The sequence below is a fragment of the Brassica oleracea genome, chromosome C5, assembly GCF_000695525.1.
Source record: "Brassica oleracea var. oleracea cultivar TO1000 chromosome C5, BOL, whole genome shotgun sequence".
NCBI lineage: Eukaryota > Viridiplantae > Streptophyta > Magnoliopsida > Brassicales > Brassicaceae > Brassica > Brassica oleracea.
The window spans coordinates 45,752,988-45,766,681 of NC_027752.1; the positions used below are offsets into that span (position 1 = coordinate 45,752,988).

The 13,694-nt window shown below is 33.7% G+C and overlaps 3 protein-coding genes across 4 annotated transcripts; 2 read left to right on the plus strand and 1 right to left on the minus strand.

Moving 5' to 3' along the window:
* Positions 1 to 2,839: 2,839 nt before the first annotated feature.
* On the plus strand, positions 2,840 to 6,681 carry LOC106343936 (aquaporin SIP1-1). Of its 2 annotated transcripts, XM_013783297.1 has the most exons (4): positions 2,840 to 3,044; positions 4,873 to 5,242; positions 6,002 to 6,274; positions 6,344 to 6,681. In XM_013783297.1, exons 2-4 carry the CDS (start codon positions 4,955 to 4,957, stop codon positions 6,500 to 6,502), a joined length of 720 nt encoding a protein of 239 aa, XP_013638751.1. In that variant the 5' UTR covers positions 2,840 to 3,044; positions 4,873 to 4,954; the 3' UTR covers positions 6,503 to 6,681. The 2 variants fall into 2 exon arrangements, with proteins under 2 accessions (XP_013638751.1, XP_013638750.1); XM_013783296.1 differs by lacking the exon at positions 2,840 to 3,044 and having other exon boundaries at positions 4,834 to 5,242.
* Positions 3,059 to 4,717, minus strand: LOC106343937 (MADS-box transcription factor 23). Its single transcript, XM_013783298.1, has one exon. It carries the CDS (start codon positions 3,936 to 3,938, stop codon positions 3,357 to 3,359), a length of 582 nt encoding a protein of 193 aa, XP_013638752.1. The 5' UTR covers positions 3,939 to 4,717; the 3' UTR covers positions 3,059 to 3,356.
* A 1,778-nt stretch (positions 6,682 to 8,459) lies between the features above and the next one.
* LOC106343588 (apyrase 1) lies at positions 8,460 to 12,679 on the plus strand. Its single transcript, XM_013782840.1, has 9 exons — positions 8,460 to 8,986; positions 10,123 to 10,251; positions 10,337 to 10,393; positions 10,475 to 10,567; positions 10,825 to 11,030; positions 11,143 to 11,234; positions 11,457 to 11,674; positions 11,756 to 11,945; positions 12,345 to 12,679. The coding sequence occupies exons 1-9, from the start codon at positions 8,678 to 8,680 to the stop codon at positions 12,455 to 12,457; spliced, it is 1,407 nt and encodes a 468-aa protein (XP_013638294.1). The 5' UTR covers positions 8,460 to 8,677; the 3' UTR covers positions 12,458 to 12,679.
* Positions 12,680 to 13,694: the final 1,015 nt, after the last annotated feature.

Below are 13,694 nucleotides of genomic sequence, written 5' to 3' on the forward strand. Positions count from 1 at the left end.
TTAGACCATGAAAAGAGCTTAAAATACATTAATACAAATGTAGAATGTGGTTAGAAATTTTAAAACAACACTAAATATTATAGACTTCAGTATATAAAAAATTTACTAAAAACGCAATATTTTCTTAGGGGTTAACACATAGATTTTGAGAAAATTTCAAAAAATACGACAATATTATTTTAATGCATAGTTGAATCCTCCACTAACGTATGATGACGTTCAAAGAGGTTTGGAGCCTTTGTTGTATCCGTTTTAAAGTAAATAGTGATTTTATAGTGGTTATTCCATCGATTTAGAGAGTATTATGAAGTTTTACTAAATTAATTGATAAAAAATTATAACGATTCCGTTAGACCATGAAAAGAGCTTAAAATACATTAATACTAATGTAGAATGTGGTTAGAAATTTTAAAACAACACTAAAGATCATAGGCTTAAGTATAAAAAATATTTACTGTAAAACTCAATAATTTTGTAGGTGTTAACACATAGATTTTGAGAAAATTTTCAAAAATATGAAAATTTAGTTTTAATGCATACCTTCATCATTAACTAACATATGATGAAGGTCTAATATACACTAATAAAAAATGTAGATAGTGTTTAGAAATTTTAAAACAATACTAAAGATTATAGACTTCAGTATATAGAGCATTTACCAAAAAATTATATATTTTCGTATGGGTTAACACATAGATTTTGAGAAAAATTAAAAAAATATGAAAATTTTGCTTTAATGCATAGTTTCATCATTCACTAATATATGATGAAGGTCAAAGAGGTTGAAAACCTTTGTTGTCTTCGTTTTTCTAGAGACTAGTGATTTTATAGTGGTTAGTCCACCAATTTAGGGAGTATTATGAAGTTTTAATAAATTAATTGACAAAAATTAAAATGATGACCATGTACCATGAAAGAGAGTTTAATATAGATTAATAAAAATGTAGAATGTATTTCGAAATTTTAAAACAACACTAAAGATCATAGGCTTACGTATAAAAACCATTTACCGAAAAAATTAATAATTTCGTAGGGGTTAACACATAGATTTTGAAAAAAATTCAAAAATATGAAAATTCGGTTTTAATGCATAGTTTCATCATTCACTAATATATTATGAAGGTCAAAGAGATTTGAAACTCTTGTTGTCACTGTTTTTCTATAGAATAGCGATTTTATTGTGGTTAGTCCACTAGTTTAGGGAGTATTATGAAGTTTTACTAAATTAACTGACAAAAAATTAAAATAATACCCATGTACCATGAAAGAGAGTTTAATATACACTAATATAACTGTTGTATGTGTTTAGAAATTTTAAAACAACACTAAAAATCATAGGCTTTAGTATATATAGCATTTCCCGAAAATTCAATATTTTCGTAGAAGTTAAAACATAGATTTTGAGAAAAATTCAAAAATATGAAAGTTTTGTTTTAATGCATAGTTTGATCATTCACTAACATATTACGAAGGTCAAAGAGGTTTGGAACCTTTGTTGTCTCTGTTTTTCTACAGAATAGCGATTTGATAGTGTTAGTCCACCAATTTAGGGAGTATTAATTATGAGTTTTGTGTCTGAAGATTTAGTTCTTCTATCTGTGTTGTCTGTACATAGGCTTGTGTTTTGTCTCTGTGAAGTTGAATCTAGTTGTGTCTGAATCTCAAATCTATAAATTATATGCTTTTGTGAGATTTGTCTCCACTGAATCTCAAATCTAGTTGTGTCTGAATCTCAAATCTATAAATTATATGCTTTTGTGAGATTTGTCTCCACTGAATCTCAAATCTAGTTGTGTCTGAATCTCAAATCTATGTTTTTTTTTTTTTGAATAATTCATGATGTGTTACCCACCTCCACAAAATATTATTGCTTGGTTGATGCCTCTTGGAAGAATGATAAAGAAGTGGGATAAAGTTGGATGGTCCTTATATAGTCGAGAAGGCATTCGAAAACTCCAAGGTTCTTCTTCCATCAACCCAACAAACTCTCCTTTGGAGGCAGAAGCAATAGCTCTTTCAATGGCAGTGCAGCAGATGAAGAATCTTTGCTATGATCAAGTTACTTTTATCTCAGACTGCAAACTACTAATTGATGGGTTACATCATCAGTTCTACACTGAAGAAAGCATCACCAAGAGGTGTATCACCAAAACGTTCTCACTGATACACGATTTCCATGAAATGTCAAAATCTTGTTCTTTTAATTTTTGGTACCAAGTAAAGAGTCATTTACAAATGTTGATGTATTAGCCATAGATGCTAGACAGGACCGTGACCCTAGAGTAATAATGATGACGGTTACCAACTCTACTATAGGCGACCCATGTAACAAAATTGGCTCCTAAAACTATTATTCTGATTTTTGGCTCCAAGCAAATGCTTGGCAGCCTATAGTCAGGCACGGCTCTGATGCTAGAACTGTGTAAAAACTATGTAATCAATTGGTTATCTTAATAAATAAAAAGTTGGCAAAAAAAATAACATACATGAAATTTGGTTATTAAATGGGCTGGATCAACCAAAAATAAATATAATATTGCACAAGGCTTTTATATTACCAGCAAACTGTCCAAAAAGAGACGATGTCGTTTCATTCATTTAATATTTTTTCCTCGGTCAATGGAAAAGGAAAAGGATAAGGTTTTCTCTTCTTTTTTTGTCAACCGCTCATTTTAGCCAGACCAAATTTTGATCCGACGAGTCGATACTCTGAGAAGTCTTTCTGTCTGTCAGTGTCTCGTGTCTGATCTATTAGAGAGAAAATATATCATCTGATTCTTACCTCTTTCGATAGTGAATCGCTCGGCCATTTCTACTCCAAAAAATATGAAATTAGATTTTCTCTCTTAAATCGATTGATTTTACACCACCCTCTATTAGATTCTTTCAATTCTAAATATTCTTAATTCAATTTGGACCTTTGAATTATTAATTTCTCAATCTACTTTTGTCTCAACCAAAAATCTGTCTGCGAAACCGAAGATCTGAAAGCAACATTTGTTGATGACGCCTTCAAAACTTACATATATGACAACAAATCCCAGGTTGGTATCTCCATCTTTTGATAATTCTATTAATCGATTGACAAGAATCCTGAAAACAATAAATGTTTTTGTTCATCAGTTTAGGCCTTTAGGGTGTGTAATCTATGCGAGAAACCATTATAAGAAAACAATGTTGATTTATTCTTAATAATTAGATTATTATATATGATATTTGGTTCGTAATGAATACGATTGACTATAGAAATAGAGAGACGTTGATGAATAGTTTCATCATCACCAATGCTAATAGTCTACCAATACAAGGACAAATAAAAACAGCAATTGAAATAAAAAACAGCAAATCAAGTTTTTTCATGCATAGGTTTCGCCATCACGACCATAACTCTCTTGACTAGAAGATGAACGGTCACCGTCATTTCCAAAACATTTCAAGGCCATATCGCCCAAGTAAACATGTAAATCTACAAACGTTTGGCGCATCCACTTCTTCTCTTCCACGCTCAAACCTTCGGCCGGAGGAATATTCCACAATATTTTCTCCTTATTTTCCTTTATAATTTTCTTCAAAATCCTTTCCTTCTCATTCTTTATTTCAAGCTCCTCAACGAGATCCATGTACCTTTCCATGAGGTCCTGGTTCTTCTGTCTCCTATAAGCTTCCACCAGCGGTCCGGTATTGATAGTTGCGGATGGTTCATCTCTTAAAGGGTTTTTAAACTGGCCAACCGCTTCTTTCAGAGACGGATATGCGAATGTGTAAGGCTTTCCGGAATCAGAAAAGACCAAAAAACTCGTCTCCACATTGCATAGTGAAACGATCTCGTTCATCTTCTTGAAGAGTCCAGATTTACGTTTCGAGAACATAATCATTCGGGCTGCATAGGCTCCAACCTTCTTCATCTCGATCTTTTGCTTTCCCTTTGTAAACTTCATTGTCACGTTTTTTAGGAGCCGGAATATTTAGCTTTCTAGTATATACTTATGTTTTAGTTTTGTGTCTTCATAAAAACCATACACTACTATTTATAGGAAAAAGAAGAGAACTTATATGGAAGAATATATGGTATTTTGTTTGAAAGACATTTATGTTTGAAAAACAGATGACAATAATGGTGTATATTGACTAGTTTACAAATTTGACTAGAGTAATTTGGGAACCACTTTATTGTTTTCAGAAATCATTTACTCATTGCAGAGCAAAGTCAACAAACTACCATATGGTAACTCAATTGACAGAAGGATTTTTGGGCCTAATTAATCATGTGCCTGAAACCCGAAACATTATTTGACTCAAAAAGAAGAAACTGAATGTTGAATCAAAATCCGAAACATACATAATGATACATAAATCCACAATAAAAGTTACACATCTAATTTTACTACAAAACACGGTTGCCTTGTGATCACAATATTCAAAATGTGTTGACTATTAAAGTTTAGTGTAGTAAATGAAACATCGATGGCCCGTTTCAACTAACTCGAAAGTATAGTCACCATGAGTCCATACAATTATTTTTGTCAGGAAACTAAAAACAATAAAACCAAATTTAGAGACAATAATCATCAAAAGAGTACTCTGATATGAAAGAAGACCTAAACCACTAAAGAACACACATCTCTCATAATTCAACTAATATAGAACCCATGAGTTTTGATGAAAATTATATAAAAATATCAAACCACTTATAATTTCAACAAAACATTTCTTTTAAAAAACGTACTAGTTTGTATTTTTGTAACAACCGCAAGACGATTGGTTAGGTGAATCATACAAAGAAGATATCTTCGTTGTCATAAAGAAATAAATAAAAAAATAAAATAAAAGATCTATTGGAGTAGAGCTGTGACAAACAAATCTTCTGCAAAGCCATACAGGCCAACGACCCCGATCCCGAAACACATAACACTTCTCGATACTCACTCACACGCAAAGAGGAAGAAGAAGAAAAATGGGCGTTGTGAAGTCAGCGATTGGGGATATGCTGATGACCTTCTCCTGGGTCGTCCTCTCCGCGACCTTCGGTTTACAAACGACGGAAATCATCTCCGCCGCCGGTTTTCAGGGAATCGCTTGGGCTCCGTTGGCCATCACCACGTTTCTGATTTTCGTCTACGTTTCCATTTTCACCGTTGTCTTCGGTAGCGCTAGCTTTAATCCTACCGGAAACGCCGCCTTTTATGCCGCCGGTGTCCCCGGAGACACCCTTTTCACCTTGGCGATCAGGTTACCTGCTCAGGTATACTTCTAAGCTAAAGATCCAAAAAATTTCAGAGTTTTTGGATTTTGTGTCTGAAGATTTAGTTCTGTGATCTGTGTTGTCCTTACATAGGCTTGTGTTTTGTCTCTGTGAAGTTTGAATCTAGTTGTGTCTGAATCTCATATCTATAAAGTATATGCTTTTGTGAGATTTGTCTCCACTGAATCTCAAATCTAGTTGTGTCTGAATCTCAAATCTATGTTTTTTTTTTTTTTTGAAACACTTTTTTTTATTTGAAACACCAAATCTATGTTGTTTTGAAGTGAAAATTCTACCTTTTATTTCTCAACTGCATCATACATCATTTTGATTGTTAGTATATTATCGCTTTGATCGGGTCAATGTTGTGGGGCTTTTGATGTTGTACAAGAAGAACACAGAATCAGATTCTTTTATTAATTGTTTTGGTTGATTCATGTGTTAGCCACTTTAATAAAGCTGAAAATAAAAACTTTTCTTCTTCTTGCATCTTTCTTTATTTGTTCTTTTTTAATTTTCTGAAGTTTGTTGCTTGTCCATGTGTTTCTTTGTATAACATAAAGAGATAGAAAGGCTGTTAAAATTGAGTAAAGTTGATTTAGCAAGGAGTAAAAAACACTTTAATGCCTCTTGGTAGGATCAAGTATTCATGATTTTTACTCAGTTCTTGATTCTTACACCCTTTTGCACTAGAAACAATAAAAATTTCTTATTCCTGAAAAATAAAAATGTGAGATAATATTTTGGTGATTCAACCAGGCAGCTGGTGCGGCAGGAGGTGCACTAGCCATCATGGAGTTCATACCAGAGAAGTACAAGCATATGATATCAGGACCTTCCCTTCAGGTTGATGTGCACACCGGAGCTATTGCAGAAACCATCTTAAGTTTCGGTATTACCTTTGCGGCTTTGCTTATTATCATCAGGGGTCCACGGAGATTACTCGCCAAGACCTTCTTGCTCGCTCTCGCCACCATTTGCTTCGTTGTTGCTGGCTCTAAATACACCGGACCAGCCATGAATCCCGCCATTGTAAGTTATGATTATGTCCTTGAAAGATGAATGATCTTTTCTGAATCTATCTCTGTGTTTGCAATGCAGGCGTTTGGGTGGGCATATATGTACAGCTCTCACAACACATGGGACCATTTCTACGTGTACTGGATCAGTTCTTTCGTTGGAGCTTTATCTGCTGCGTTGGTCTTCCGTACTATCTTCCCACCACATAAACCCCAGCAGAAGAAACAGAAGAAAGCCTGAGGGGATAAACCAATCGAGACTACACCGGTTCAATACTTTACCGGTTTTGGGATGTAGAAAGATTCAGAAGGTTTCTTCTCCATTCCAAAATAAGGAGAAACCTTATCATTGTTTAGATTCAAGCTTTATATTATGAATTGGTGCGGATGTCGACTATTATCCGGTTTGTGCATATATCATTCACACACTCTCTTTCGGTTGATAAGCATTAAATGTTATCAAATTGATTTGTTTTAAAAATGATAAATTACTGTTAGCAAATTTGTGATACTAAAATGTACTTAAAATTTTATTGTTACTAAAAATATTTTAAAATTGTAGAATTTATGAAATGTGTTGTGATTTGAGTTGGATTTAAATCTATCTTATTAAGATATAACAACAAATATTAACTTACTTTTAAAAGAAATCGTTAATTACATTTTATACCAATAAAATATTACTTCATCCTAATTTTTAGCATTTATTATATTTTTCTCGGTTCAAAGACTCATAAAACATACATAGATTCATTTTCAAACTAATTAATGTTACTTCATCCACCCGACAAAATTTATAAAGTTACCTAAATTGACTTAAGAATGACAAATTATTTTATTCTAATTTTTAGCATTTATTATCTTTTTCTCGGTTCAAAGACTCATAAAACATACATAAATTCATTTTCAAACTAATTAATGTTAATTCATCCACCCAACAAAATTTATAAAATTACCGAAATTGATTTAAGAATGACAAATTACTTTATTCTAATTTTTACCATTTTTTCTCGGTTCAAAGACTCATAAAACATACATAAATTCATTTTCAAACTAATCAATGTTAATTCATCCACCCGATAAAATTTATGAAGTTGCCTAAATTGATTTAAGAATTACAAAATTTATCATTTTGTATAACTTTAGCGTTTCATAGTCTTTCATATTATATATAAATAAAATATAAATTAATATGTAAATATTTGATTTTAAATATATTTCCATATAATTAACAGCCCAATGCAAATCCTATATGGTAATCTTGAAGGCTATAAAATATAGCACAAACATTTTAATAATATATATATATATATATATATATATATATATATAATTATACTTAAGATCTGATCCATACAAAAATAAAAATACATTTGTGCGGATAGAGAGATCATATCAAAAAAAATGTGGATGATATAATTCACGATTCAAAAAATAAAATAAAACTACTTAATATAACTATAAAATTATGATGTTTAGAAATGTTATACAGATAATTATTTAATACAGATAACTTGTAAAAATATATATATTACCATTAGTACAAAAAAAATATTTGTTTATAAAAAGTTAAAAACAAACATCCGCATGCACATATGCGAGGATCCATTTCTAGTAAGTCTTTGGGCCTGAGGCCATAGTACTCTATTTTATGTTTTTAAAACTCTGTTATGTTTTATTTAATTAATCAAAGTAACCAGTTGCCAAAAAAAAGCAAGTTTTTAATATGCAAGGATCCATAGAATCCATTTCTAGTAAGTTTTTTTTTTTTTTTTTACTTCTAAATATCAGTTTTTTTTAAAAAAAAAATATGCAACCCATTTCTAGTAAGTTCTTAAAATAGAAATCAAGAATCCAAATTTATAAGATTTTAGAATACTATCTAAATCACAATAACTTTATTGTTCAGCCAAAATCATCTTAAATAATCATTAAAAATCGATTTTTTTTTTTAAATTACTACATCAAATAAAAACCTCTGATGTTTCTAAACCGTTGGAACTATCGCATTTCGGTTTAGCTGGGATTTGTTTGGCTTGGTTGACGTCAATTTAGTTCGGTTAAATATCTCAAACCAGATGCCCCCTAATGACGTTAGTTAAAACTTTAATTATGTTTTTGTCAAAACTTTACACTAAATGCAATTAGCTTTTCGTGAATGTTACCCAACTCTCTTCCTTCAAACAAAATCGTTATTAAATCACTAACGTAACAGATCCGTGAGCACAAGTCCAATTCGAAACCGCACTCGCAATCCACCGCCGATCTGGATCCGCCGCAGACATCGGCGTCCTCCGCCACCGCCAACAAGATCCGATACCGCTCCCCTTCCGCCTCCGAGCTGCTCGAGTCAGGACTCGCCACTTCCCCAACATCCGACTCTCACCAGAGCCTTCTCTCGATCGACGGCGGGAAAATGACGGCGAAGCGAGCGATCGGGAGGCACGAGTCTCTCTCCGATAAGATCCATCGGCATCGCGGTCTCCTGCTCCTGATCTCGATTCCCGTCGTGCTGATCACACTCGTGATCCTGTTGATGCCGGGGGCGTCGACCTCCGTCATCGAGGAGTACGCGTTGAAAAGTAGCGAAGGAGGAGGCTCGAATTCGAGGAAGTACGCTGTGATCTTCGACGCGGGGAGCTCGGGAAGCCGCGTGCATGTTTACTGTTTTGATGAGAATTTGGATCTCGTTCCTTTGGAGAATGAGCTCGAGCTCTTCCTTCAGGTATTGCGATGCTAAAATTGATCTTAGGCGTTAGAAGGATGTTTGGTTCGTATTCTAGTTTGTAATCAATAATACAATTTGTCTTCGTCAAGTGTCTAGTGCGATGTAATGTTTAAGAAATCAGTTAATTAGGGGATTTATATGAGATTATTGATTATGCGGGCGACTAAACTGATTTTTTGAATAATTTTGAAATATTGCTGTGAAAAATGTTTGGTTTATGTCCGATTTGCCAACTAGGCGGAGGTTTAGGGGCGGTCTAGACCAATATTTAAGAAATCTGTTAATATAGGCGATTTATATGAGATTTTGATTATGCGGGCGACTAAATTGTTTTTTGAATAATTTTGAAATAGTGCTGTGAAAAATGGTTGGTCTATGTCCGATTTGCCAACTAGGTGGACGCTTATGTTTAAGAAATCTGTTAATCAGGCGATTTGCATGAGATTATTGATTATGCGGGCGACTAAACTGATTTTTTGAATAATTTTGAAATATTGCTGTGAAAAATGTTTGGTCTATGTCCGTTTTGCCAACTAGGCGAACGCTTATGTTTAAGAAATCTGTTAATTAGGCGATTTGCATGAGATTATTGATTATGCGGGAGACTAAATTGATATTTTTTAAAAATATTTTTGAAATATTGTTGTGAAAAATGTTTGGTTTATGTCCGATTTGCTGACTAGGCAGACGCTTAGGGGGGCCGTCTAGACCACCGATGTTTAAGAAATCTGTTAATTAGGCGATTTATACGAGATTACTGATTATGCGAGCGACTACACTGATTTTTGAGTATTTTTTTAAAAAAATATTGTTTTGAAAAATGTTGATTATGCGGGCGACTAAATTGGTTTTTTGAATATTTTTTGAAATGTCGTTGTGAAAAATGTTTGGTTTATGTCCGATTTGCCAACTAGGTGGACGCTTAGGGGAGCTGTCTAGACTGATGTTTAAGAAATCTGTTAACTAGGCGATTTATATGAGATTATTAATTATGCCGACGACTAAACTTATTTTTTGAGTATTTTTTGAAATATTGTTTTGTTTATGTCCGATTTGCCGACTAGAACACATTGTTTATTATGCACTTGTTTGGAGTTGTTTGAGTCTGAACTAATGCTCTGATATGATTTCAGCTAAAACCAGGGTTGAGTGCGTATCCTAATGATCCTAGGCAATCAGCAAACTCTTTGGTATCTCTTCTTGACAAAGCAGAGGCTTCTGTTCCCCATGAGTTGCGTCCTAAGACTCCTGTCAGAGTTGGGGTATGGAAGCGAGTTCCTTGCACATAATGATAATTGAAGCTATTCATGTTATCATTTACTCTGTTTTGCATTATATCTTGTCCAGGCAACTGCTGGTTTGAGGGCTTTGGGTCATAAAGCTTCTGAAAACATTTTGCAAGCGGTAATCTTTGTGCATTTGATTTCTACTAATTTTCGCCTGCTTTTTAGCTTTTGTACTTAAAATTGTGAGTTTGTTTTAAAGGTTAGGGAGCTCCTGAAAGATAGAAGCAGGTTGAAGACTGAGGCAAATGCAGTTACTGTTCTAGATGGTGCTCAGGAAGGTTCTTACCAATGGGTATGTTGTCTGTTTTTTCCATCTATTAGTGTAACACGCATGTTAAGTCTAGTTTTATTCTCATTATTCTATAGTACTACTGAAGACTTGGGTGCTTGTATTTGTTGTGTCTCCGTAGGAATGCCTTAAGTATTTTTTTTCCAATCTGAGTAGTAATTTTGAGAACTGATTTCCCTGAATATTTTTATTTTTATTAGAAAACAACCTGAAATCAACTAACAAGTTTCATTTTTTCCATGAATTGTCGATTCTTAAAGGTGACCATCAACTACTTGCTAAAAACTTTGGGAAAGCCTTACTCAGAAACAGTTGGAGTGGTTGATCTCGGAGGGGGATCTGTTCAGATGGCATATGCTATATCAGAGGAAGATGCTGCAACCGCACCAAAACCATTACAAGGCGAGGATTCTTATGTCAGAGAAATGTATCTCAAGGGACGGAAGTATTTCCTATATGTTCACAGGTTGGTTATATGTCATTGCTTTTATACCCATTAGATAATTGTGAGACGTGAAACTAATTTTTATTTAGCCTTCCAACTTAAACGCAATATCTTTTTGGCTTGTTGATTGCAGCTACCTACATTACGGGTTATTGGCTGCACGAGCAGAGATTTTGAAAGTTTCTGAGGGCTCTAACAACCCCTGCATTGTGACCGGCTATGATGGTGAGTGAGAAACGTTATTAATTTATCGAGGAACACTCTCTTTAGAACTAGAAACTCTCTGCATCATATCCTCATCACATTACACCTTCTTTTCCATGTAGTTTTGTTTTTCTAATGTACAAAGTAATCAGTGTTGTATCCTCTTTGCATGTCCTGCCCTTAACCACTATTTCACTTCTTGATGATAATAGCTTTACTTATGGAACATATGATTCTTTTCAGGTACTTACAAGTATGGTGGAAAAGCATTCAAAGCCGCAGCTTCTTCATCTGGTGCAAGTCTAGACGAATGCAGGCGAGTAGCTCTTAACGCACTCAAAGTCAATGATTCAGTGTGTACACACATGAAATGCACATTCGGTGGAGTTTGGAACGGTGGAGGCGGTGGTGGCCAGAAGAATATGTTTGTCGCATCATTTTTCTTTGATAGAGCCGCAGAGGTAATTATTCTTCGCCTTTTAAGACTTAGTGACTAACATCACATTGTTTGTTATGCTTTAAACCAATGGAGGTGATGGCAGGCTGGTTTTGTTGACCCGACGCAACCTGTGGCTACTGTTCGTCCAGCTGACTTTGAGGAAGCAGCTACCCAAGCGTGTAACATGAAAATGGGAGAAGGCAAATCGAAGTTCCCACGTGTGGAGGAAGACAATCTTCCTTACCTGTGCTTGGATCTTGTTTACCAATATACTCTCCTCGTTGATGGATTCGGTAAGCTACTCTTTACTTCCTTTCTTTTAACTCCTCGAACCAAAAAAAAAAATCAGTTTACACTTACGCCTATCATGAGAATGATAGTATAAAATGATCATGATAATGGTTAGTAATATATGATAGGCATGCACATAGTAATTGAATGTGTTAGATTTTTGAAATTTTTGTGTCGTGTGATATAATTGAGTGAAATGCACATAGTTTTGTTATTATCATCAATGGTCCGGTTGGTCCTAGTTTTTAGTGTGAAGTGAAAACCAAATTGATTTTCCGAGTTCGGTCGGTTCGGTTCTTTGCCTGCCCAAAACCTTGCACTGTTCAAAATGTATTTGAGTTTCCATAGTTTAGTTGAAACGTGTTTAATCTTTTAATTTAATTTAATATTTTTGTAAATAGGATTGAAGCCATCACAGACAATAACGTTAGTGAAGAAAGTGAAATACGGAGAACGCGCCGTGGAAGCTGCGTGGCCACTAGGAAGCGCCATAGAGGCCGTATCCTCACTATGAGTATAGTGGCAAGTTTTGGGAATTTGCACAAAACCCATATTATTTTGATTTCTCCCAGAATCTCCCCCAATCTTTTCTTCTACTTCAAAATTTTGTTATCATCATAATCCCTAATTGCTTACTATATATTCTTATATTATTACTTGTCTTTATTTTTTTTTGTAAACTAAACTGCACACGTGTCCTCAGTTTCGTATAAATGTTTCACTTATTGATCGTTTTTATCTTGACTGTTGAGAATTTTATTTTGTAGTTTGTCCATGTTGAGTTCTCTTTTCTTTTTGTGAAACCTACAATCATTGGGGATGGATTGATTTATTTTAATATTGGTAATTCAGTATATATTATATTTCTCCATCTGTAGTTCATATCCAAATCCCAATAGATACCCATAAAATATTTATGTTTCCTTTGAATTCTCTCTGTTTTAAAGTATCTTTGGAACAAAAGAATATTCTAAAGAGTTTTAGATAAGTGTGTGCCAAAAGAATTGGAGATGAGCGTTGACACTTCAAAGGTATCATATCATAGTTTGGAACTTATACGTTAGATGTGTAAATAAACTGAACTATTTTGATTTATGACCATTTACACGCACATCTATTCAAACCTAATCTCATGTCACCAACTTTAACTTGACTTTGGAGACCGACCAAATTAATACCATTGTTATACTGATACTTGTAAAGTTGTAATGAGCCATGAAAGTCCCATGAAAACTCAAATCAGGCAAAGCAATATATAGACTATTTAAGGATTAAAAACGATCCGGTTCCTTATCAATGTATTACTGGTTGCTTCAAACAAACATCGTATGAGCTATGACTAATGATTTCTACATTTGTAGTTAGAGGTTTCATTAAATTATAGATTGAGTAGTCTTGTATAGCTTGTATATATGAAGGTTGGATTATTCAATACTCATTGTCGACGATACATTAGTATTTATAATAAAGATGCTAAAAATCATTTTTATAAATGTGATGATAAGACAATAATTTTATATTCGAGAATACAAAATTATAAGATGTTGATTTGAGTAGTTGGATACTTGACAAAAAAGTGTTCAAATTCCAGTAGAACAAGTATGCTTTCATTACACCACACTATATTGAGATAATTGAAAATTTAATTTTGTTAGATATTTTCTTATGAAGGTTCCACAGTTCCACACCCATAACTATATGTATAATATTTTCTTAAAATGGTCCGTGTAAATCATTCTCAAATTTACAAT